Here is a 25,481-nt window from a genome sequence, read left to right as displayed (position 1 = left end):
GTGCACGTGCGCGCGCGCGTGTGTGTGTATGTGCGTGTGAGGAAAAAAAGAGAAATAAAGAGAGAGATAGTGGGGGGGGGAGGGGGGATAAAGGAAGTGCGTAGTCGAGGTGCCCTTTTCCTCATTACCTTCATTCACAGTCGTTAATAAAAGTTTATGGGGGCTAAAAAAAATTTTTGGGGGGGGTTAGCTGGGGGGGGAGGGCTACGTACGTCCCAGTTCTATTCAATCTACACCTAGGCCTTAGTAGACCACGACTGTGTTTATAGCCACCGTGTGCTCTGGCTATAAACCCGTTAGCACAAACGAACAAGTAACTTGCCATCCAGAGAGGAAGGTTGTGGATCCAAAGACGGCGAGAGGAGAGTCCTGGCCACAAACATTTATGAGTGAATGTACCGACTGTACTTTTCGTTCTTAGATCCCCCTAGACGACGATAATTCACACCTCCATTTACTCTTCTTCTTTCAGAAAATGATCGCCGAACGTGTCTTTGACCTTAAAGAACCCTCCGCCGTTATGCAGACCTTCTCTTTCATCAACTACACACGGTGAGTGGGTGGGCATGGACACCTCTTTGTAGGTGAAGAACCTTCATGAACGAGTGGACCCCCCTTTGGGTGGCGGAGTACCCTTAGGTATTGCTTGGGTCGCCCCTGTGAGTGAGTGGGACACCTGGATAGGTGAGGAACTATCCCTAGGGGCAAATAGAATGTCCCTGTCCGGGTTTAGTGCCATCATAGGGAGAGGGGGAGGGACGTTTCAGCGGGTGGGCGGGTCGAGGCAGCCCTTCAGGTGGCTTGGGGAGGGAGATTTTGTGGATGGTTGAGTAGGATGGCAGTCCACCTTGGATCACAACAATTTCCCGTCAGATTTTGTCACTTAAAAGAAAACTGACAAATCCTCCAATCACCTGGTTTATACTCAGTGAATCTCGAGGCACCTGTTATTATTACTATTGCCACATTGACCATATCCACATTAATGATAAATGCCATTTTTTTTTTTACAAACCACTAACACAAAACTATGGTCGAAAGTATTAACAATACTTAGATATTGAAAGTAAATACCACTTAAGTGTAGGTTACTTCAACCCCATCTGTACTAGAGTGATTGAATAGCTTACAGTATACTAGGAAGCATCTAACTGATGCCATGGTACTTTTTGCCCGATGTGATTAGACAGCTAGGATCAATAGTACTCACCAACAGCAGTGTGAGATCAAACTTAGACACATATAACTTAAACATGAGTGGAGGACTCCACCCACCATGACAACACAGAAGAAATATACATTTTACTTTATCTAACTCCAAATAGTTTTATTCAAATGAGTGGTAGTTCTTCTAAAGCCAAAGGATTAAATATATTTGATACTAAACCTTGAGATGTTTCTGACCTATAACCAACTACCTTCTCTATTTCCTCTACCAGATTGGGCTATGCTCCGACACCCCTACAGGTGAGCTTGATCAGAGATCCTGTGGAGAGAGCCATATCTTGGTTCTACCACTACCGTGCACCCTTTAGCCTCGTTGAGCGACACAACAGGTTTCCGGAGACCAAGTTACCCACAAGGGCCTATCTGAAGAAGGTGGGTGGAGGCTGACTTTTAGCAAACATTAGTGGATCAATGCAATTCCTGATAACATGAAGAATGTCACTATAGAATTCATTGAGATTTTTCTTGCATTTCTTTACAATTTTAGATTCAATTTTTATTCTTTTTTCTTGTCTTTTCAAGAGAATGTTACTCAGTGGTTGCAAATCTTTCCCATCAGGACTTGGAGTCATGTCTGAGGGATCGTAACGATGCAGAGTGTCGCTATGTGCCTGGACGACAGACTCTGGGACACACTATTGAGTTCTTCTGTGGACACACCTCAGACTGCACGTGAGTGTTCTTCTTCTTCACATATCTTCCTCTCTCTCTCTCCAAAGAAACGAGTCCTTATTTTGTAGAAGTTCTGCGAGAGGTGCGGGGGGAGGGGGAGTTGTCCTTATTGTTTACTACAGATGCCAACTATACCAATCACACTTGCTGTGACTTACGGGCATTGAATAGTAGAAGGAAACTCTAATCACAATCTATAAACATTTCTTGAGCACCATACTGAGATGGTGAACTTGTGTAGAAAATATATAATAATGACAATAAGGAATAAATAAATAAATAGATAAAAAATAGATAAAGGTTGGGGGATAGATTTGTGGAAGCTGACAAAGTGAATAGTGTCTGCTCTTGATCCAGAGACCAGGTACTCCCCTAAGGGCTGCACCTCCTTGTGGAAGTGGGGTAAATGCATCTGGGTGGTGTCAACGTTGCAGTTGGGGGTGCCTTTTTCCATCCATTTCCAGATGTCAGAGCAGCCTCTTGTAGGCATGAAATGACAGCTCCCTACTTTACCTTAATTTAACTTGAAGCGCTTCTGCCTCAAGAGGGTGTTGCTCCCCCGATGGAACTTGAGGCAAGGCCACGGCATAGCCACCACCTTTCAGTTTGTTGTTTGTAGTCCAGCTAGTCAGTAATGGAGTTGGAATTTGCTACTGTAAACAAGTAATATAGAAATGGTCCCAGATTAAAAGAACAAGGACAGCATTCCAACATTTCTTCCTAGAGAGGTCTATGGTAGAGCCTGAGGACTGTTGCCAGCCACAGTGGGGTTCCATGTTTCCAGTTAGTGAGATCTGAGGCAACATTATTATCATTATTGTATACAACTCATCCACCATCATTATCATATAAGTATATATCTCAAACAAACATCTCAATTCTTACAAAAGTCTCTCACTTTCCACTTTACTCTTCAGACAAATTATTTCTGATATAATAACAAGACCTTTATATAATAATGTTTCTCTCCTTCACAGCACCTTTGGCGATGAGGAGGCCCTCCGGAAGGCCAAAGCGACAGTTGAGAGTTCCTTTGCTGTAGTGGGAGTGCTTGAAGACATGAACAAAACACTGGCAGTACTTGAACACTACGTCCCCAGATTCTTCAGTGGAGCAACCAAAGCCTATTATGGTATGTAAGCAACATACATATACCAATGGCATTTTCCCCCTTACAAGGGAGGTAACCAAAGTCAAAGGCATAAATCCAATCCCACCCATTTTATTCCCACATACTCCACTCCCATTCACCACCCGTCCCTTCCTTTTTTCTTGGCTCTTACTGGATGACAGGGTCATCCCTTCATCTCGGCCACTGCCCTGGGACAGAAGCAAAGTAGCAAGACACAGCAACATAATCATATGAAATTATCCCAATATGGGGTAATGACTGAATATGTTTTATTTAGTCAATATTTTAGAGACTTTAGTGATATCCATATCATCTCCTTGAGCACCAGAGTTATGCAGCATTCTTTGATGACTGGAGAATATCCACTCAAAAAATAAAAGAAGGCTGATAGCTTCTGACTTGCTATCTCTCCCTTCTGCTGCCCTCCTAATATCTATCGTCTACCAATCCTGACTCCAACTTTTTTATATGGTATTATTCCCAAGGATAGAATTGCTAGATTTTGCCAATGAAATACACATGTAATGGTATGTTGTAAGCTTACTACTGTGCTGGTGTTGCAATTGGAAGTGTGCTGATCTTGCATACACCTTATCTCAGTCTCCAATAACAAAAGTTTAAATTAATTTACATTATTTGTCTAGACTGTTTCTTCTAATTCATTTCACAAAGTCATTGCCATTGTTGGCTCTCCTTATGTGGAAAAAATGGAGGAAGGAAGATCCAAGTTGATAAATATCTTGGGCTCAGTCTGTCAACCAAGTACCAACCCATCAGCAGGCACGGATCCAGGAATGTTATTTGGGGCAGGCCCGAACCGATAAGCGATAACCGATACTTGAAACACGCCGATATTTTAACCCCAAGAATAATGCTGTTGGCTTAGAGATTGGTCCAGAAACCTAAGTCTGTTTTGCTCGTAATTGTATGTAAAACCATATATAATTCACAAAAATAATTCAATCATAAATTCGCACTAAAAAGTGTTTATCCAAGGAGAATCAAACTCGAGATGAGTGTACCATACTCGAGGCATTGGGGGGGGGCCTGGGCCCCCCTCTTGTATCTGCGCCTGCCCATCAGGTTAACTTCCAGAGGTACAGGTGTTGATGTGATCTGATAATGAGTGGTGGGGAAAAGATTTTCTCTGATGTCTGTCTTTCAAAACCACCATAAGCAAGTATCCATCATTTGTCCACATGTTCAGTTCATCTACTGTACAAATACCATATTAGTAATTTTCTTTTTACTTTCTTCCCTGACAGACAGGATCCATGGCAACCAGCTACTGACAAACCAGAATTTTTACAAACCACGGGTAGAAACTCATGCTAGGGAATTCCTTAGACGCAACTTCAGTGTGGAATTAGAATTCTACAATTTCTGTAGACAGCGCCTTGATCAGCAATACAGGGCTCTTCAGCTAGACATTAGTACTTAGATCCTGTGAACTTTAAGCAGTGGACCTAAACAAACCACTCATGCACAATCCACAATCTTGCAGGCAGGGTTGTCTTGATAGCTTGTAACAAGCTGTTTTCAGATTCAAAATATTGTTTATTCAATCTTTATGCCAAATGTACCCCAATTTTAAATGCACCTGTATTTATTCACATGATATATTTAAGATTCCTAAGAACCATCCAAAACCAGCTCTCCACAAGTCTCTTCCTCAACTTAAGATCAATGTTCAATCAATCAATTTGTAGCTTTGCATCTTTCTTGCAGAAAACCTATGATAAAAAAAAACAGCTACAACCACCAGATTAGCCCATAGGTCACTTAAGCAACTTTGTAGTTTTATCTGAGTATAGAGCAGTACAAGATATGTTAGGTGTCTTCTGTGTGGTGACTGTATCTGGGATATATGGTGTCTTTCCTGATCATTTTTGTTGGTTTTGTTTTAATGCTGGGTGATAACCAAAGCATAGGCAGGCTAGTTTCATTCTTTTATGCTTTGGGAGTGTTTTCTTTTTTGAGTTTATATCAGAGGTTACCTAATTATCAATTTGTTGATTTTGTGCATAATATTTGTCTTGTGATATGTTTTGTAAGGTGTTGTGGGGTGCAAGAGTGAAGTTATGGAAGATGTGTTTGTTGCAGGTGTTGGCTTTTTATTACATCCTGAGGGTTGTGTGATTTGATGCCATAGGATGAAGGGAAGATCCTTTGAAATTGATGTCTGCATTATGTTAGTGTGGGACCATTTCTATGTCACCAACTGAAGGTAGTATGAGGGGAGGTATTGCCTGTTGTCAGTTCTCCTGGTGTTTGAAGAAGGAAATACAGTTAAAGTTGATAAAGAGACACCTAGGATCTGATTTGAAAGCTAATTGTCAGCTCCTCAGGGCTGTGACAGCAAATGGAAGTTGAGAAGCTGACTGGGTATGGATGAGGGAGGCAGGGAGATGACTTTCTCTGATGTCCCTCTCACAGGACACCTTTTGCAGGCACCTGTTTTTTTTTTTCTAAAAGGTGATAAACAAGAAAATAGAAAATAAGTTAAATATCTGCACTACATAAAATTTCTATCAAGAAAGAAGTACATTCTACTATCACCTATTTTTATTTTCAGGGAGTAGATTTGTTCCTGGATAATAATAATAATGATAATAATGAAAAAAAGACACCTAGGGGATGACAACATGCAACTACCACACCATAGTTACTTTCATTTGTTTCCTAAATAGTATTTAATTTCTGGCATTGCCAATTTGTTAGATGTTACCACACTCTGCAAGTCCATATAAAACTCAACTATTTGATAGCATACTATTTATTACTTTGTATAATTTATAATAATAGCTGCATCATAACATTTATGGAGAACTAGTGTTGACACAATCCATAAATGTGCATTTGTATACACGAGGTCAGTCTCGCCATTTTTTTCTATTTTCATGCAGTAAATACAATTTTCATTTTAGACAGGACAGCAATAGTATATGTCATGTCTAAACATATGGAACTAAATGTTGGTATTTTCTTTACCCTCAAGAACTGGACACAGTCCCATGCTCAGGTTGTAACCTGAGAATGGTAATCTATAATGAGTAAAAGAATGAAGATTGAGTATATGTGTGTCACTATATAGGGACCAATGATGGGTACCTGTTCAATATGATGGTCCTGCAAGATGCAAAGCTTCCCATTTTCAAAACCCATCAATTTCCTCATTTCCATCAGTAGGTGCAACCCCAGGGAGCTGACACTTGGTCTCTGGACCGGGCCCAAGATATCGCTATCAACTATTTCTTACACTTTTTCGCACATAGCTGACAGGTGGCAACTGTTCCCCTCTTCCCACCACTTACAGCTGATGACAGTGCAAGTCTCACATCACTACAACACAAGGGCCATTGCCAGCCACTGTAGGGCTGCAGGTTTTCCACTTAGTGAAATTCAAGGCAATAATTATCATTACTACAAATACATTAGTCAGAACATACTTCTGGAGATTCGGAATAATCAATTGGTCCCTAAATTGCTGTCTCAAGTGTTTATAACCAGAAATAGATGATGGTTCAATGGCAACCAGAAGTGGTTTTCTGGTCCTTCCACAGATCTTTCCAAAAAAGAAGCATTGGACTGCTGTCAGCATTAGGCATTAGCTAATTGTCTGCTTCCTTCATGTGAATAAGTGTCTATAAAATAGTGAATATTATGTTTTGCTGCACTGCCTTTGACCTGAGCAGTGTGGTAGGGGACAGCCATGAGGTGCCAAGATAGAAGAGACAATGAATGTATTTCGGATGGGTGAAGGATAGGTGTATGTTTTGTAATTGCTGCCCCCTTATATAGGATAAAAGGCCCCTTGGTATGTATGTATATATATACATATATACTGTACAATCTTTGAGTGGAATAGTTTTTTTGTTTTTTGTTTTTTTAATTCTAAGTGATAAAAAGTATACAATAATCATAGAAATTTATGATGATAAATGATGTTGTATGAAAGTGCTCAGTGAATGCTACTGTTATCATGAATCATGAAATGAGTGGTGAAACCCGCACAAACAAAAATCCTCCCCACAGAGCACTCAATTCCACTTCTCCATCTCATCGTATCCCACAAGCACTAACAGTTGAATGCAACACAGGTATACACCCTACAAGGGGTGGTAAAGTCAAAACATACATCTTAGCTCTTCATGGATGATCATCCTTGTCCCTTATTACACTGTCTGAGTCAACAGTATTGCAGGCTGGTTTTTCCTAAGCCACTTTATTACATGGCAACCTCCTCCTTCCTCATCTAATTAAGAAATGTAAAGAGTGGACACAAGACATCCCTTTAAGCCATATCATTTCCTCATCCTTTTACAATCATTCACACCTATATCTTGTCCTCTCCCCTCCTTGCTCAACAGACATTCCTCTTGCACCTCTTCACCTCAACCATCTAACTTGTGGTTTCTCTCTCTCAAGTTCCCTCTATCCACTCTCTTTACTAGTCTTTTCTTCACTCGTTCTTTTCATACATCTAAACCATCCCCACAGCCTCCGATAAACTTTTATTTGTTAGCTCTCTTTTTACACGTTCTCTGCCTCATTTAAAAAGTTTGACAAAAGTATTAAGAGAGGGAGACTTTTTTTTTCAAATTAGCAGGTAGAAATTAAAGTCAAAATTTTAAGCTAGAAGATTGAACAGTGAAGTGATAAAGAAACTATTTTGTATTACAAAAATTTCTTTAATACTGAACAAATAATTTTCAACTATTTTTGATCCTTGTAACTGAAAAATATTTACATTACACACACTGTGAGTACTGCTACCAAAAACATAATAATTATATTAATAAATTGAAAAATAAACAAATCGAGATTCCACTTTTGGCAACACAAAAGTGCAACTTGTAATCATGGTCATGACAGCTTCTAAACTATAATAAATAGCTTAAGATTTTCCTTTACACAAAACCAAAAGGAACTATAAGGCATACAAAAATAGCAGTAATCCTCACACAAGTAATAACAGATGCGAGAAAAAAAAAAAAAAAAGGCTAGACCAGTCTTGTAGTATAACAGAGGCATATGTACTGATGTCAATGATATCAAATAAAAATGACAAATGTATACACTGAAAAAATCTACCATGTATGAGTATTAGTAGCTAATTTTTCATAGAGGTCCAAGTTAGAAAATAAAAAATAAAGAAAAAAATCATGAGACTGCATAAAATAGTTATTTAATTTGTCTACACAACCAGAGAAAAATTAACTTAATGATAAGTATGTAGGAATGAAAACTGACAATAAAAGACCATAAAAGGAATTAGTCTTTGTTACAAAGAACGGTGATGTGTCTTCAATGCCCTTATACTGTTATAATTTTGGCAAACATTTCCACTCCCATGGCTGTACAATTGACAGGTTTTAATTCTCAAAATATCAATGAATTATACTTCATAATTATGGGCACGTACATCTCCATGGTCTAAGAGGAACATTTATTCCATAAAATATTCTTCAAGTTAAACTGAACAGACTAGAGACTATGTTCAAAATAAATAAAGAGTATAAATTCTTAAGTAGTGGTCTGTAAGAAATATTCATATCCAAATTTACAACTGCCATGGAGATACACAAATCCTTACCAAATATGGCATAAGACAAAATCTAAGACGGAAAACACGTCAGACACATAAGTTGTATTAGTCACTAATTACATAATTGTAAACAGGATATTTATCAAACTAATCTAAACCCTCTCACTAGTGGTCACTAAAACTATCTTAAATTGTGGTGTACAACTTGAATTTCTATTTCTAACAAAAGTTACATTGAAAACCATTGGTCAACTTGCAGTATGCAAGTTGTGCAAAATGCAAATCTTTACCATTGGATGATGTACACGTGGAACAGCGATCCAATCACTATACACTGGGATCAACAATGGGTACCTGCCAGTGGTGCCTAGGATAAAGAGAGATGATAAACTCCCTGACACCCATCTTCAAAGCCCATTAATACTTTCACTTTCATCTCCAGATGCATGGTACTTGGTCTACTCAGTCTCTGGCATGAGCCCAGCATTGTTTTCTATCAATTGCAACTACTTTCCCCACACGTTTTCATGTCAAGAGAGCTGACAACTGGAAACTACTCCCCTCTTCTTTCTCCTGCTAACTGGTGACAAAGACCTGCCTCAAAGCACTGGTTATGATGGTGGGATGAGGGCCATGAGCATATATTCCAAGTCTTGAAATGGGTTATTAGGTCCTCCTTGCAGTATCTTTACAATAAGTTTTGTAGTGTGGACCATAGGGAATCACTGCTGCAGGCAGTGGAGTGTAAGCATCAAAAAGGATCAATACTGCATCCTCAGCTGCCCTGCTGGCCCATTTGTTACCAGGTATGCCCACATGAGATGGCACTTGGCAAATGGATATGTACAGATTTGAGGCAGAGGAAATTTAGATGAACCACAAATCAATATGGAGTGAGAATGAAGAGTGGAAAGAGCTTCTTGGGTGTTGTGTGAATGAGACGAGATGTAAGGTGAAGCAGGGGGCCATTGGGAATAAGGCATAAGGTGGCAAGAATAGCAGCTTAGTGATAGAAATTGAAGTGAAGGGTGGGAGGGATGAACAGTCGCTGTGTTTATGAGATATACTGCTGCATAATCTACTTTGCCAACAGAATGAGAGCCTTTTCTGTAAAGGCCTACACACAGGAAACTAATCCCTCTTTAACTACTATATTTCAACTTGTCCTTTGCTTTGTAATGTGTGATAATACATGCACTCTTCCAATCCACTGGGACATTTCCTTTCTGGCACACACTGAGCAATTTAGCTAACCATTTCATCATTTGTCTGACATTCCACGAGACATTATCTGATTCAGGTGCCTTTCAAACTTTAATTTCTTTCACTTCTATTTGTAACTATTCTTTTGTTGTAGTTTTATCATTCATCTATTACCTCTTACTGCTGCTACAAAGCCTCTGTCCTCCTGTACATTTAGCAGCTCCCAGCAATACTTCACCCAACTCCCACTCGTAGCCTTCTCTCACATTAACAACCATGCATCTGCTCTCTTTACCCTGTTCTCTATCTTTCCCTTCTTATAAAGAGAGTGGCCTAGCCAAGGTACACACCCACCCTTCACCCGTCCCACACCCATTTGGTGTCCCTTTTCTTTTAGTGCCTTGTGGATGAAAGGTCATCCTTGCAGCCCACCCACCACCCTGCTCAGAAGCAATGCAGCAAGACACAGCATTTCCACAGCAAGGCTTGACTGACAGGTAAATACATTATATATTCATATATAGTGAAGGACCTCTGGTGGGACCACATGAATGTAATAGATTTCCTCCACTGCTCCTGTACTGCAACAGTAATGCTATGGCCAGATCACCAATAACTTCCTAAGATAAGTTATGTACAAAAAATCAATCACAACCACATACAAGATGCCATACAGTACTGGTGTGTTAACCACCTGCAGTACAACGCCATTTGCAACATCTTAGGTTAGAATCCACTAGTGTTGACCTCAAAGATCGCCTGGAACCATATTTACAAACACTGTCTAGGACCATTCGGTAATGGCAACATTACCTGGGGGCAACATATCATCATCTATGTTATACTTTGAATTGTATCAGTAAGCTTTAAGTTGTACATACATATACCAAAAGGCCCTTTTCTTCTTATAGGGGAAGTGGCCAGCCACTGCATGCACACACTCTTCGCCCATTCCACACCCACTGGGATAGGTGAAGGGTGGGTGCTTAGTGGTAGTCATTCTATTATAAATCATTGTCAAATCCATGGATAGGCAAGAAATGTCCAGAAAAACCTTTTATCTACTGAAACATGTCATGAAAAACATAAAGATGGTGAAGAACTTATGTCAGTGTCACAAGTAACAGTCACTGCTGGGAACTGAAGAGAAGTGCGAGATTCAAACCCACAACTAAGTGAATGCGAGACTAACGTGCTACCAATTACACCACCAGCGCATGAAGATGACTACTCAAACGAGTGAGTGACATGGATGGACTCTGCCCATGTCCTGTAACCAACTGGACCTTAAACCCTTAGCATATGATGATGCCGACATCAGTGTCATGAGGCACGAGTGGGTAAATGAGGATCCTGGCATCAGCGTCCTGATTATCTTTATTTTGTAGTTGTAGCTGAGTGATCCCCGTTTTCTATGAACAGGCCTGATTGCATTTTCTGTGGTTATTAATATTCTGGGTGAAAGAGAACGAGTATTACAACTGCAACTTTATATTTTATAACACACGTATTGTGATGCATCATCATACATCAAGCAGCCTAATACTGTGTGCAAGTATTTGACTCGTATTGAAGAGGTTAACCAGCTGCTTCATTTAATTCTCCTGGATCAACAACTAGTAGTTGTTGCCCTGATAATTCAATAACATAATGTACTACAGCAATCTGAGACTACATTACAGTAGCAATGACATTTTGGGTTGTATTATTAATCTGAATCAGTTTAAGAATACAACCGCAAATCTCATCTAAGTACTGTATTATGAATTGCCCATAATATTAAAATATGACTACACCCAAAATGGGTCCCTGCACAACCGATGATAATAGACCATCAATTCAGTACAACTTGAACATATCTTTATTGATCTGTCCTTGGCTTATATGTTAATATCACAGACCGTGGCTCAGTCTTGAAATATTAATACATTATTATCATCAGCTTTGTTGTACACTTGGAGTAAAGTTACACAATCTTATTGGATAGTTATCTTCAAAATTCAAGGATTCTTTGCAATATAAAACACAATTCATACCTCGTTCATGAGCCACTGGCCTTGATTACATAAGTATACATGATCTAACGTACAAGATATGCACAAAGAATGACAATGTACCAAGATACCCATTCTCTCCAGCAGTTATCTTTAATTACATTTAGGTATCTTAATCCAACACTTACCAACCACCAATTGTGTGGATATTTGGACCTAGGACATAAATCCACTTCAGGAACTGGCCCTGGACATAAAACATTAATTACCAAAGTGGGTTTATGTCCTGGGCCCAAACATTCACAGAAGTGGAGGTTGGCAAGTGTTGGATTTAGAGACCTGGGTGTATGTTGATTGATTTGATTGATTTATGAATTTTCTGGCTTGAAGGCCAAGCGCTGGAGCCGGTAGGCCATTCAACGCTAGGTGTATGTTGGTCAACTACTCAAAACTTTGTCAAAAGCATTCCTTGGCATCTTATAGTCCTACAGACTTCCTTTTCAATGTCATTGCACTTCATAAGTGACTGGGGGCTTCTGTAAGCTCAGTCAACCTTGACAGAAAAATTGAAGACCCTGTTCTGAATCAGGAACAAAGTGAGGCAAACTTTAACAATTTAGTTATTGAAACCTTTCGAGTCCAATTCAAGTGGTTTAACAACCCAATTTTTATTTATGACTAAGAATTTAAAACCAATCAACCCAATGTCTCTGGTCTCTCTTGCCGGAGACCCACGGCCTCCAGTCAACCAGCAATGTCCTCCGGACAGGACCATACGTCACTTAGAGAAGAGATATTGTACTGTTGTCTGGGGAGAGTCAGTGTGGGGCATTGTAGTATGAGGTATTCTGTGTGGTGATACCAACTGGGGTAGTTTGAGTCTTGCCAATCCTACTGTGTTGGTACTGACTTAATGCCAGATGATATACTGAATATTGGCATGCCAGTGTGGTTTTTATCAGGTGTTGGTTTTTTTTTTTTTTTTTTTTTTTGTGGAGATTATGGCTGGTGGTTGTTGTCAGAGTATTGAGTTTGGTGGTCTATCTTGAAGGGCTTGTTCAGCAACCTGAGTATATTTATGTGAGGATGTTTTGTGTGGTATAGGTGGTAGGTTGTTGATATTTGAGTGGTAAGCTGCTGGTGAAGTTTTTCCTCTTGTGCTCTGTTGGCGGTGCTTGTGAAACACAGTGTAGAGGGTGTATGGTGTTTAAAATTCTGGGATAGAACGGTATTCCCGTCATTTTCATATGGTGTTCTATGGGGGAAGATTTTGGTTTCTGTGTGCAGGTGTCCAATTGGGGTTGTGGTGATTTTGGTGCATCCTATCATTGCTCTTAGTGCTCCATTCTATAAAGTTTGTAAAACGTTTTCATCTTGCCAATTGTTGGGAACTACGCTGTGGCTGAAACAGGATTTTCTCACAAATCATTTATTGACTGTATATGGTGTTGCTCATCCAAGGACTAATTTCCCCACCCCCGTACTGGGCAAAAAGAGCATAAGTGTGGACAAATGTCCAGGATGTAACACTTCACCCCATACTATTCAACACATCATGGAAGACTCCATTATACACAATCATGCATGCAAACAACACAACATACACTCCATAAAGGATATGTGGGAAAACCCCATTTTGGCCACGGCATTCCTTGGGGAGACGAGACTGCTTGGAAAGACAGTCTAGGGAACAACAACAACAACATAAGTTTGATGAACTTGTGACATCCTCAGAGATGAATCATATGGTATTCTTTTATAACTGCAGACTAATTTACACTTATAGAGGAACAATGGGTCACTTTTAATTTCTATTGTCAATTCTTTCTGCTACCCTCATTAAGATTCCATTTCTTTATTCTTCCTCCAACCACCAGATTGTATTTCATCATAGACAATTTATCAACACTTCAATTCTTGAGGCCTATGTCGCACCAATATTGGAGATTGTTATGGGTTTACAGTCTGGTGGGAGGTGTAGGTTAGTTTGTAGTGTGGGTATATATAGGAGTGATACTTGTGTGGATGCTAAGAGGAGACTGTATGAAGGAGTGATTGTGCCAACAGCACTGTATGGGGCAGAAACATGAAACATAAGAGAGGAAGAGAGAAGGAGTTTGAATGTGTTTGAGATGAGGTGTCTGAGAAGTATGATGGGGGTTACTAGGCTAGATAGAGTGAAAATGAGGAGGTGAGGAGAAGAACGGGGGTGGAAAGGGAGTTGGGAGATAGGGTTGATGAAAGAGTATTAGGATGGTTTGGACACATGGAAAGAATGAGTGAAGAAAGACTAGTAAAAGAGGTATGGAAGGCAGATGTGGAGGGAGTGAACATGAGGGGACGTCCTAGGATGAGGTGGATGGATGGGGTGAAGGGGGCTTTGGGGAAGAGGGGAATGTCTGTTGAGGAAGGACGGGCGAGGACAGAAGACGGGTGAATGGAGAATGGTTGTATATGGATGATGATGTGATGCATGAGGTGGAATGGGCGGGGGATGGGGGGTGAGGTAGTATGTGTGAGCAAAATTTGACGCAGCCCGAAGGGATTTCTCCCTGTCTTCTCCTTTTATGCATGGGGGGACGGAGAGGGGGGGGGGCGATTTAATGAAGCGGCCTTGCTATGGATGTGCTGTGTCTTGCGACACTGCTTCTGACCCAGGGCAGTGGACAAGGTGCAGGGATGACCTGTCATCCAGGAGGTGCTAAGATAAGAGGGAGGGTGGAGGGGTGTGGAGTGTATTCAGGGATGGAATGGGTGGGAATGATTTTATGCCTTTTCCTTTTTTGCTACCTCCCTTGTAAGGGGGAAAAAGCCTTGGTATATGTATGCATGTACTTAAAATATAGAAATGCTGAGGTGTTATGTCATGTGTGTATGTGTGGCATGAAGTGGTTATAGTTTGGGAAAGTTTGTCTCTTAAAGTAAAGTTTGGAAAGAGGATTGGGGGTATTAGTGTTGGCTCTTCTAAAATAATACTTTATGAAATTATTTGTTTGAGAAGGAAGGTGAGAAAGGAGGAGGTTACTGAGAAGGGTTAAGTGAAGCACTCAAGAAGAATGCATTATAACAAACAAAGGGAGTACCACAATAGAAGATGTGTTCATGTCATGTCTGTGTGTGGGGGAGGTTCATTAGACATAAAGAAGCCAGGAAAGAAATGAAAACATTCTGTTCTTAGGCAGGGCAATGCAATCTCACAGTGTGCCATAGGTGTAGACTAAGTCTTTGGATGATTTGTCTGGTGTTCCTTCAAACATTAATGCAAATTTTGTTGTGAACTAGAGAATGGAGTAGAATTCTGATGCAGATGGTGGGATGGAAATGTTAAAAAGAGATCAATGCTGCACTCTGCACTAACTTGTTAGCTAGTTTTTGTTTGTCATCACAAATACCAACATACGACACCCAGCACAAGGGCACACGTCTCAAAAGAAAACTTAAATTAACCATCGGGAGATTTTGTGTGTCAATGGATGGCGAGAACGAAGGATGGAAAGAGCCTCTAGAGCACTGCTAGAAGGATTAGGAAGGGGATTCGGAAACAAGGCATAAAGTAACAAAAACAGCCGAGTTTGATAGTAAAAACTGAAATAAATGGCGGAGAGAAGGGATCTACATGCTGAGTCTGAGAGATGTTCCTGCCTAACCTAATCCATGGTCACAGTATACAAATAGTCCCATCTTTATAAAACATAGACAACAGTCCAATGTGTCTTCCCAGAGACTTGCAAGCTACTTTGGAGCTGAGGGTTTCCAGTCAGTGAAACTCGTCGTAATATTTATCATTATTTGTCCATTTAAAAGATCTCTCAGTAACATATATAACAACTCTTAAACTGTGGATGAGCAACTTTGAAATAAAAGTCAAAGCCCCCATGCACTGCTTCTATCCCGAGGAAGTGGTCTAATACCATGTTGCCAATCAAATGTACAAGGAAATTCTATCACAATGAGCTGGACAATGTATTGACATGTTGATGTTAGGTTTTTCATATGAATTCCTTTATCAATGAATACATACATTATATGTCAATGACCTTAAAACTAGTTGAACCTTGTATGGGGTAGTGAATGCATTTTCTATGCAGTCAATACTTTAGGGACTTTGTTGACAACTCTATGGACCAAATCACTCACTATTCTTTCATGACTGACTGCATTCATCTCTACTTGAAAAAGAATGCTGGTCATTTTTAACCTTAACTTTCCTTCCTAGACCCTCTTACACCTTTACTATTTTTAGGAATGTCCCGCTTGAGGCTACAAGTAGCAGGATTCCTAGTCCTATCCTCGTCCCTTTTTTGTCGCCACACATGACTCAAATGGGAAGACTTGATGGCAGCATTTCCCCCCCCCCCTTGTAAGGGGGAAAAAAGTATTTGGTATATGTATGTTTGTATGTGTGTACTCTCCCTCCATTCTGCTACCCTTCTTAGGTCTCTAGTTTACCATTTCTATGACCACCTCTTCACTGCCATACTGTCCCCAAGGATAAAAGCACTGGCTTTGCTGACAAAATGAACAAGCAGAATTAGTGAGCACAGGGTATTGTTTTGTAAACTAAAGGACAGTGTTTCTGTCAACCAGACTCTATATACCAAATTGAGCTGCACTATTCTTTTGTTTCCCCCTACCAGCTAAGTTAGTCTCAAAACTAATTTTCAAAAAGAGATTGCTGAGCTACCTAGTGCCAATGTCAGTTTTTTCCATGTTCAATTACATAACTACTTTAACAATTCAGACAAGCTCTATCAACTAAAGGAGGACTTGAAATATTGGTAATTCCCTTCAGGAGCCTTAAGAGAAGAATTGTAGGCAGAATCTTTGGTTTGTGCTGTGCTTATAACATTCTTTTTGTACGCAATATTATAATCACCTCCTTCACTCAACACATTCATAATTCTTCTTTCCACCTGCACCTTAGGTGTAATAATTTTTTTTCTTATTGCTAAATGTCCCATGGTATGGACTCTAAATGTAACAGGATCATAAAAATCTTTGAAACAAATATTACAACTTATAACCGGACACCTGTTATGATGATTCTTTAATTTGGCTGCTGAAGTAAAATTTTTATTACATTCCTTACAAATATGATCCTCTGCAGACTTCATATTTGATTTGTGAAGCTTTTTTGACTTTGGAAACTGATTACGATTTCCAGTTCGTTTTTTATTGCGTAGGGGTTTTTCCATGGCTGTTAAACTTCTCAAATCTTCTCCATATTCAAGGAACTTCTGTGGCTTCTTCCTTCTGCGGGTGCTAGCTCGTCTCTGCCTGTAAAAACAACAGTTAATGAGACTTACTGACTAACAGGTTTTCTCTCTCCAGCATAAATCTGTTTTATTCACATAAATCTCATAAAATAACAATTAAAGTAGACTTACCAGGTATCATGGATGACTTCTTTCCACTTTCCACTCGGTTCTGCTACACATGCTGAATCCATGTTCAAACTCTTCTCATTACTCCCGCTCTTCAGCCCTTTCCAGTCTTTCATCTCCATGTTTTCTTGCTGTTTCATCACATCCAACTGGCCAATTCCATTCCCGTGATTTACATTTTCATCACGAGAGTTCAGGATATGGCCCTCCTGGTCCTTCATCACCTCCCGTGTTCTTTTTCTGGCAACTGACTTTTGCTGGGCCTTACCTGATTTGTCTTCATTATTTGAGCAATTGTTCTCTACAAATATTGATTCAAGTTTTCCTATGGGAACTTCTGTTTTGTTACATTGTGTGGCACTACTAGTCAGCAAATCATTATCCTGTCCTATACTGGATATCTGACCACAATTTTTTGCACTAGCATGCTTCTTTGGTGTTGGTTTAGTTATCAACTCACTTTCATCACTGACAACTATATATTCTGATATGAAATCCTCATCCTCTTCTTCTTCCTCTTCCTCCTCCTGCTCTAGTTCCAAGAGAATGTTTCTAGTTTCATTACTTGCTTCTGACACTTCCCTCTCTGCATCTCTAAAAGAATCACACATATCATCATCATTTTGTAGATTTCTTTCCTGCCCTAGGATTCCCTCCAAATCTGACATCAAATTCTTTCTCCAAATTGTTTCTTCCTGTTTTATTCTTTCTACACATGAAATATCATTTCCGACAGGATGAAACTCGTACTCATCAGAGTCCCATGACGATTCAATTTTTTCTTGCTTAATTATCCCTGCGTCGCAAATAAATTGATTCTTATCCCTGGGAAATTCTTTTTCCTTTATATTACCATACCTATCACACACATATTGAACCATTACTGGATTAGTTTCCTTTTCTTTTTTAATATGATTCCAATCACTACTTAATTCATCCTTTGTTTGTTCACACTGCTCCTGTTTCACAAATCTGGTGCCATACCCATCTTCATCCCTAACCAAAGAAACAACATCTACAAAATCTGAATTTTTGTTCTGAGATTTCCCCATTACAGCTGGAAATTCATGCTCATAAGTCTGAGCATCACCAGTTTTTTCCTGCTTTACAGTTACACCAGTGTTCTCTACATTTTCTAGCTTTCTTTGCTCTTTCAGAAAACTAGAGAGGTCGTTTCTAATTGCAAAGCTCTCATGTTCAGCGACATCCTGATTAAGAGCTGTACCAATCAAACTATTCACATCACTTGGAGACAGCACTTTCAACTTTGCATGTACATCACCTGGTTTCTTCACATAGTTGTGTTCTTGTTGCATCTGCAAAAGAGTGCTACTCACATCATCCTTTTTCCTTTTACGCGATCCACTTACATGCGTGGGTTCATCCAATTCTGTGCATATACTAATTTTTGGCTCAACACAGATCATCTCAAACATCCCCTCAACACTGATGCCATCACCTGGGGTAAGAAGTTCTTCTTTAATGTTCATGTGGTCTTCATTTTGTGTTTTGCTAGGGGTGGAGACAGAGGAGGCAGTAGAGGAGGAGGATTCTTGTTTCCTCTTAACATTCCGCCCCTTACTTGACTTCTGACTCTTTGAACTCTGAAAGCAAAAAAAATATATATATATATATATATACCATATGAATTAACTTTTTATAATAATAAATTTCCTGTCACTATACAAGCATTTTAAAGTAAAAATCTATGAAAACAAAAACAGATACATTTGTAAAAGAAGCTGGTACAAATTATGTGTACAATCTCAGTAATAACACAGGACATTTACTTCCAATATTTCAATACATTCAAGGCACTGTCTGTAAGGAGCAAGTGAAACATGACAATTTATGGGGGTGTGCCACCTACCCTCTAATGAGACTTTGTGGACCGTTAACCCTTCTTCTGTACTGAGGAGGTTCCCCCCTTTTCAGTAAAAAATTGCTTTTAGTTTATTGACTTTAACTTGAGCCCTATCGTGTGGCCCAGGGAAACACCCATTACTTACACATCTGGCCATGACTTGTGCATGGCAATCTGTCTTACTATTAGTGTGTAAGTTACAGTGAGTCCTCCTTATACGGTAATTCTTTATCCGGTAAATTCACAGTTACGGTATTTGGTAATTACTACCCTCGATTCTATTTATGGTAAGAAAAATTCACAGATATGGTATCTGCTAGATATTTTGAAGAGGAAAGAGCAGGGAGAAGGTACATCTGCCATATCCTATTATTACATGTTATAATGGGTTTGGTATACGGTAATTTCAATTTGCGGTAAAGTTTTCAGGAACGCATATGTACAGTATAATGAGGACTTACCGTTTCTATTTACGGAATATTATATATATATACCACAAGCTTTTTCCTTCTTATAAGGGAGGTAGCCAAGTCAAAGGCACATATCTTCTCTCATCCATTCCACTCCCATATATACATTGATTATAAGACTGCAAGGAGTCGGGAATGGCTTGAGATTTGAGGTAAAGACAACAATTATATAAACTTTCAATTTCACTTGGCAATGTGGCTTACATGACATTGCCATCCAAGATATATATATATATATATATATATATATGTATATGAACGACCTGGGTTACTACCTGGTAGTTACCCAAGGGCACAAGGCTTAGCTCAGTCTCTATTCTAATTTCACAGTCTTTATTATGTCAAGCCATCAGACAAGTTGTGTGTCATTGTGACAATGGAAAATTAGCTTATTATGAAGCAGAGATGATAGCTATTATCTGCCAGACCCTACAAAGGGAATGACCTGGGTTACAACATGGTAGTTCCCCCATGGTCACTAGGCTTAGCTCAGTCTCTATTCTAATTTCACTGAGTTTTTATTATGGTGAGCCATCTGACAAAGGGAAATTAACTCCACTGCAAGGACTCGAACCTCTGTCTTAGCAACTGCTTATTATGAAGCAGAGACGATAGCCATTGAGCCGCCAGACCCTACAAAAGGATATAATACAGACAGGTCTTTGACTCTAACCATCAAAAGTACATCTGATGATGAGGGTCTAAGACAGCATTTCTTAACCTGGGAGATATGACAATGCTAGGAAAGCCATGGCCAGCTGTTATAAATTATACATTTCTATGTTTAAGGAATCTGGAGAGAGAGAGAGAGAGAGCGAGAGAGAGAGAGAGAGAGAGAGAGAGAGAGAGAGAGAGAGAGAGAGAGAGAGAGAGAGAGAGAGAGAGAGAGAGAGAGAGAGAGAGAGAGAGAGAGAGAAAAATCACTCTCCTGGCAAAAAACATATAAAATAATTATTATTGTCAATTTTGTGATAAAGCTCTTGTAGATCTTGTAGATGTAGATTTTGGTGTTAACACCATGGCCAGTCTGGGGACACATTGCTTCCACATCTCTGCCCAAGCATCATGCATTGGAACTGGTCTGCAATTAAATTTGTTATTATTCCTCGTGAGGCTGGACCATGTAGGATTGGAGGATCATCTGGGATGTTATCCACAAATTTGTCTAGCCTCCTCTTCAAAGCCTCTGTACTGACATCTGGTAGATCACTTATCTATCTTGGGAGACAGCTGAAGAGTCCACAGCCTGCACAGGTGAAGGTTTCCACCTGGATCACCTTTTATCACTGGGAACACCTGTTTATGAACCTTCTTAAGCAGGTCCTACCAAAACTGGGGTGGTGTTGCCCTTTGATACCACCTCCTCCACCTTGTGATGGGTTTGGTGCTATACCCTCCAGGACTTTCCAGACATAAATTATTACATAACGCTTTCTGCATCTCTGCAGTGATTAGAGCTTGAGAATTTTCAGCCTCCCCCAGTAGTTCTGGGAGCAAAGGGTTTCTCTTCATCAATATATTATCATTATTATTATTATATATATATATATATATACAGTATAAGCTCTTTTAACCGGCACGAGTGAGACCAAAGACGTGCCGGAAAGGGGAAATCCCGGTTACGAGAACGAATATTAAAAAAATACATTTATTGCCTATATTCATAGAGTACTTAAATAAAATTCATTCAATGGCTTCACTTTTGTTGTTTATTTATTTACCAGTATATTCATATTTATCTATCTTTATTTATTTTCATGAAATCACATATGTCTCTTTGTTTAGAATGTTTGTCTCTGCATTAAAAATTCATTTTGAAGACTATGAAGAGACATCACGTCGTGAGTCCCCATGTAGGTGTACTGCTCCGCAAACTTGATAAATGTTGCCAATCCTTTAGCGGCATCCTTCACCGTTACTCTTGGCTCTGGGTCATCTTCCTCTTCACTATCAGCCTGTTTCCTTACCATGCTTCTCCTCAATCACTGCCTGAATGATTTCGTCGTCAGTTAGTGTGGAGGTGATAGCTTCGTCACTGTCGACCTCCATCCACTCCTGAAGAGCTTCATCAGTGACGCTAAGCTTAGCACTACCACGCATATCCTTCAACTCAGCCATCACTGCCTTCCTTTGCTGTCGGTATGTGTTTGTGTGTTGAGAGAGTTGCTAATAGACAGTCGCACGCTTAACATCAGGCATCTTATTACAGTGGGCACTGGGCCTGACGGAGCGGCGGGATTTGTGGGAGATGGCGGGAGTGGCGCGAGCGGCGCGGGAATTTTAAATTCTATTTTTTCGAATTTTTACATTTTTATACAAAATTGTTATTTCCTCATGAATAATATGCCGGTTATAAGAAGGAGCTGGATACGAGAATAACGGATAAAAGAGCTTTTACTCTATACAAATATATATATATATATTTTTTTTTTGGTGGGGAGGGATTTGGGAGAAAAATAAAGGAGAGCCACATGAATTTTGAGAATTCATGAAGGACGGAATGGAGTGAAAAAGGTTGAGAACTACCGATCTAACATCTGGATGCAACACTGTATGGTGCATCGCTTTCAGGTCACCATAAATGCCCGCTTTACTGGTAAAACGGGTAGAATTCTGGGCAATTGTTTTGGGGGACTGTATGTAGCTATTTATCATGTTATTATCATGTACTATGCCTTATATACTCTTACTGCTGTTTCTGATTAATACATATGTACTTTATAAAAAATTTGATATAACTACATTTCTGTACAATATGCCATAAAACATACTATTACAATCATTTTGAACCACTGAATTAAACTGGGCAAACCAATAATAAATGAGATAGCAAATTTAAATAAATTAAGAATCTTTGGGATCCTACCACCTCAAACTGCCTATTTCTCTTCAAATCACCCCTGTGTGCTCATTAGCTGTAGCCAATTAATGATCATAATTTTAAATGTCCCCCGTGGTGGTTTGTACAGTGAGGGGAAGTGCACTCAGTTTGAATCTGAGAGTTGCTACGGCAGTTGTGTCAATTATGTGTCCAGACAGTCCATACGATTACTGGAGATCAAAAAGTGGATGAAACACCCTAGTATAGTGAGCAAATACTTTGAACAGTATTTTGCAAGGTATTTCTTTATCCATTCCTTTGAGGATTCTGAAATTCACCATCTATTTATGGTTGCTGCTGGTAATCTGTACAAGCCACATGGGAATTGACAGGAAGATCATCCACAGTACCATGTCGATACCTCAGATACCAATCCAGGTTAGATTAGTAGTATTTTATATATAAAAAAAAAAAAAAAAAAAAAAAAAAAAAAAAAAAAAAAAAAAAAAAAAAAAAAAAAAAAAAAAAAAAAAAAAAAAAAAAGCAGGTTAGGTTAATAGCACTTTATCAAATATAGCAGTTTCTTGCAAGGTAGCTTTGTCAGTGACTGATGGGTTGGTAAACACAAGTTTAAATGGCCCCCAGGAATAATTTTTCTTGTTGATTTTATGAATTTTCAACAAATAATGAAGTGCGTAGTAATTGGTAAATGACCTCCAGAAGTATTTTTCGTGCCTTTTCAACAATTCTGATATGTATAGTTGTTTGAAATTACTTGGTTTGGTTTGGTTTGGTTTGGTTAGGTTAGGTTAGGTTAGGTTAGAAAATTTGGGGGATCCATCACTACAAACATGACGATTGTCTTTTGGTACAATTTACAATAGGGGGTTAGGTTAATAGCACTTTATAAAAATGGCAGGTTAGGTTAATAGCACATTATAAAAAATAGCCACTTTTCACTAGATAGTACCTTCAGTGATTGATGGGTTGGTAAACACATTTAAATGTCCTCAAGAAATACTTTTTCATGTTAATTATATGTGTCTTCAACGATTCTGATGTGCATAGTTGTTGGTAAATGGCCTCAAGAAACATTTTTCTTGTTGATTTCGTATTTTCAACAATTCCTAAGTACAGTTGTTGGAAATTACTTGTTTTTGTACATTTTTGTTATCTTTGAAAAGATTAGAGCTAATTAAAAAGAATAATTTCTGCCAGTAATGAATGCTAGAATTGTTGAAAATACATCAAAATTATCAGGAAAAAATATTTCTGGAGGTCATGAGCTATATCATACAGAAATGCAAATTTACCAAAAATTTAACTTATATGTACATACATCCATACATATTCCAACAGCTTTTTCCCCTCACAAGGGAGGTAGCCAAAGTCAAAGGCATAAATCCACTCCCACCCATTTCATCCCCACATATTCCACTCCCATTCACCACTCCTCCCTCCCTCTTTTCTTGGCTCCTCCTGGATGATGGGTCATACCTGCATTTTGCCCACTGCCCTGGTTCAGAAGAAATGTAACACGACATCTGGCCTCTCATGCAGAAAAAGAGAAGATGGGGAGAAATCCCTTCAGGCTGCATCAAAATATCATTCACACATACTCCCTCACTCCCCCATCCTGCACCCACTTCCTTACATGCATCACAGCATCATCCATATACAACCATTCTCCACTAACCTGTATCTTCTGTCTTCACCCTTCCTTCCTCAACAGACATTCCCCTCTTTCCCAATGTCCCTTTGACCTTATCCATCAATCTCATCTTTGGTCACCCCCTCCACCTCTGCTTTCCACTTTTTTTACTAATCTTTCTTCACTCATTCTTTCCAGGTGTCCAAACCATACCAATAATCTTTCATCAACCCTATCTCCCAACTCCCTTTCCACCCCCCTTCCGAGAAACACCCAATCTATCCCCAATGGACCAGGTTTTTCACATAGCTGCAAAGTAAGCAATCGGTAATAATAATGTTTATAAGTTTTTAAGTTAGATTTTTTATAAAGTGAATACATATGTATCAATCAGAGTATATAAAGTATAACACATGATAATAACATGATAAATAGCTACACAGGATCCCTAAAAGAAATGCCAAGAGTACAGCCTGTTTTACCCAGTAAACTAAAACTGGTTATTTGCAGTGAGTCTATTGGATACTAGTGTGGCATAAGATCTGGCTGCATCTACATGTACTACACCAAATTAAACCAATCATAACCTGAGTCCACACCCATGCTTGACTATGGCACCCGTCAACAAACCCTGGGTTTCAGTTACTACCATCTCGGACTAGCATGGTTTATGTCATATTCAAAAATCATATGATAAATTTGAGCATTACGATATTTGTATAGATGAGATAATAATCGTAACTGGTACTTCGAAGTGCATATCGAGCTGCAAAGAAAACTTACTTTCGTCTTGGGCTTGTTCCGTTTCTTCCTTGGTTTTTCTTCAAGAACAATAGGTGGCAATTGTTCATTTTTGGGCGGCAAAGTTGGGACAGCATTAGCGCGAAGGCGAAGTTGTGTGGAAAAGCCCAACTGATGCTGATAGTAATTGTGATAATCTTCTGGGTGGAAATGATCTTCACAAATTACTTCACTTACATTTACATGATCATCTACAGGCCAATCGCTTCTTGTCTTTTTCACAAATTCAATCCATTTTTGTTTGAATTTAATGTTTTTTGGAAATCTATAGAAAAATTTACTGCTAACCAAACGGTGATTGTAGCAAAATGCAACGCTGCACCGTTTCATAATGCTTGTCCCACCATCAAATTGTAAATTACTTCCCAACAAGTCTTTTGAATGGTCTCAATCAAAACATTGGCTTCAGAGCACGTCATCCATCCTATAGTCTCGACATTGTTATTTTACAAAGACTAGGATTCTGAAATATAAAGAATTATACAAAATGGAAAGAACTTTATTTCGTGAGTAAATCTAAAACATCACAGGGTGAAATTTGGAAGAATTCTATTTGTTTACATGACGTCACCATATTACTATGGACGCGCAACGTTACATTTCCCCGGTTGTATTTTGGTATCGTGAAAATTTGGCTAAAGTGAAATAGGAAAAAATAATAATAATCATAAAATGATAGTAAATAAATGAATGAATAACTCGATATTTAGGGGT

The 25,481-nt window shown here is 39.1% G+C and overlaps 2 protein-coding genes across 2 annotated transcripts in view; one reads left to right on the top strand and one right to left on the bottom strand.

Annotated features, from left to right (window-relative positions):
* LOC143018392 (uronyl 2-sulfotransferase homolog pip-like) overlaps positions 1-5,675 on the top strand; it is a 30,145-nt gene extending 24,470 nt beyond the window's left edge. Inside the window, exons 4-8 of the mRNA XM_076173749.1 lie at positions 473-552; positions 1,440-1,599; positions 1,787-1,899; positions 2,877-3,031; positions 4,297-5,675. Of these exons, the coding sequence (XP_076029864.1) occupies positions 473-552; positions 1,440-1,599; positions 1,787-1,899; positions 2,877-3,031; positions 4,297-4,472 (684 nt within the window). The 3' untranslated portion in view covers positions 4,473-5,675. The remainder of the gene's footprint in view (positions 1-472; positions 553-1,439; positions 1,600-1,786; positions 1,900-2,876; positions 3,032-4,296) is intronic.
* A 116-nt stretch (positions 5,676-5,791) lies between these two features.
* On the bottom strand, positions 5,792-25,184 carry LOC143018280 (uncharacterized). The gene is made up of 3 exons (XM_076173584.1): positions 24,750-25,184; positions 17,164-18,764; positions 5,792-17,053 (listed from the first exon to the last, which is right to left on the bottom strand). Exons 1-3 carry the CDS (start codon positions 25,095-25,097, stop codon positions 16,528-16,530), a joined length of 2,475 nt encoding a protein of 824 aa, XP_076029699.1. The 5' UTR covers positions 25,098-25,184; the 3' UTR covers positions 5,792-16,527.
* Positions 25,185-25,481: the final 297 nt, after the last annotated feature.

This window comes from Oratosquilla oratoria, chromosome 34, assembly GCF_046742065.1.
Source record: "Oratosquilla oratoria isolate Oo_2021 chromosome 34, ASM4674206v1, whole genome shotgun sequence".
Taxonomy (NCBI): Eukaryota; Metazoa; Arthropoda; class Malacostraca; order Stomatopoda; family Squillidae; genus Oratosquilla; species Oratosquilla oratoria.
Note: the sequence above shows the minus strand (reverse complement) of the source record. Positions and strands in the feature narration are given on the sequence as shown.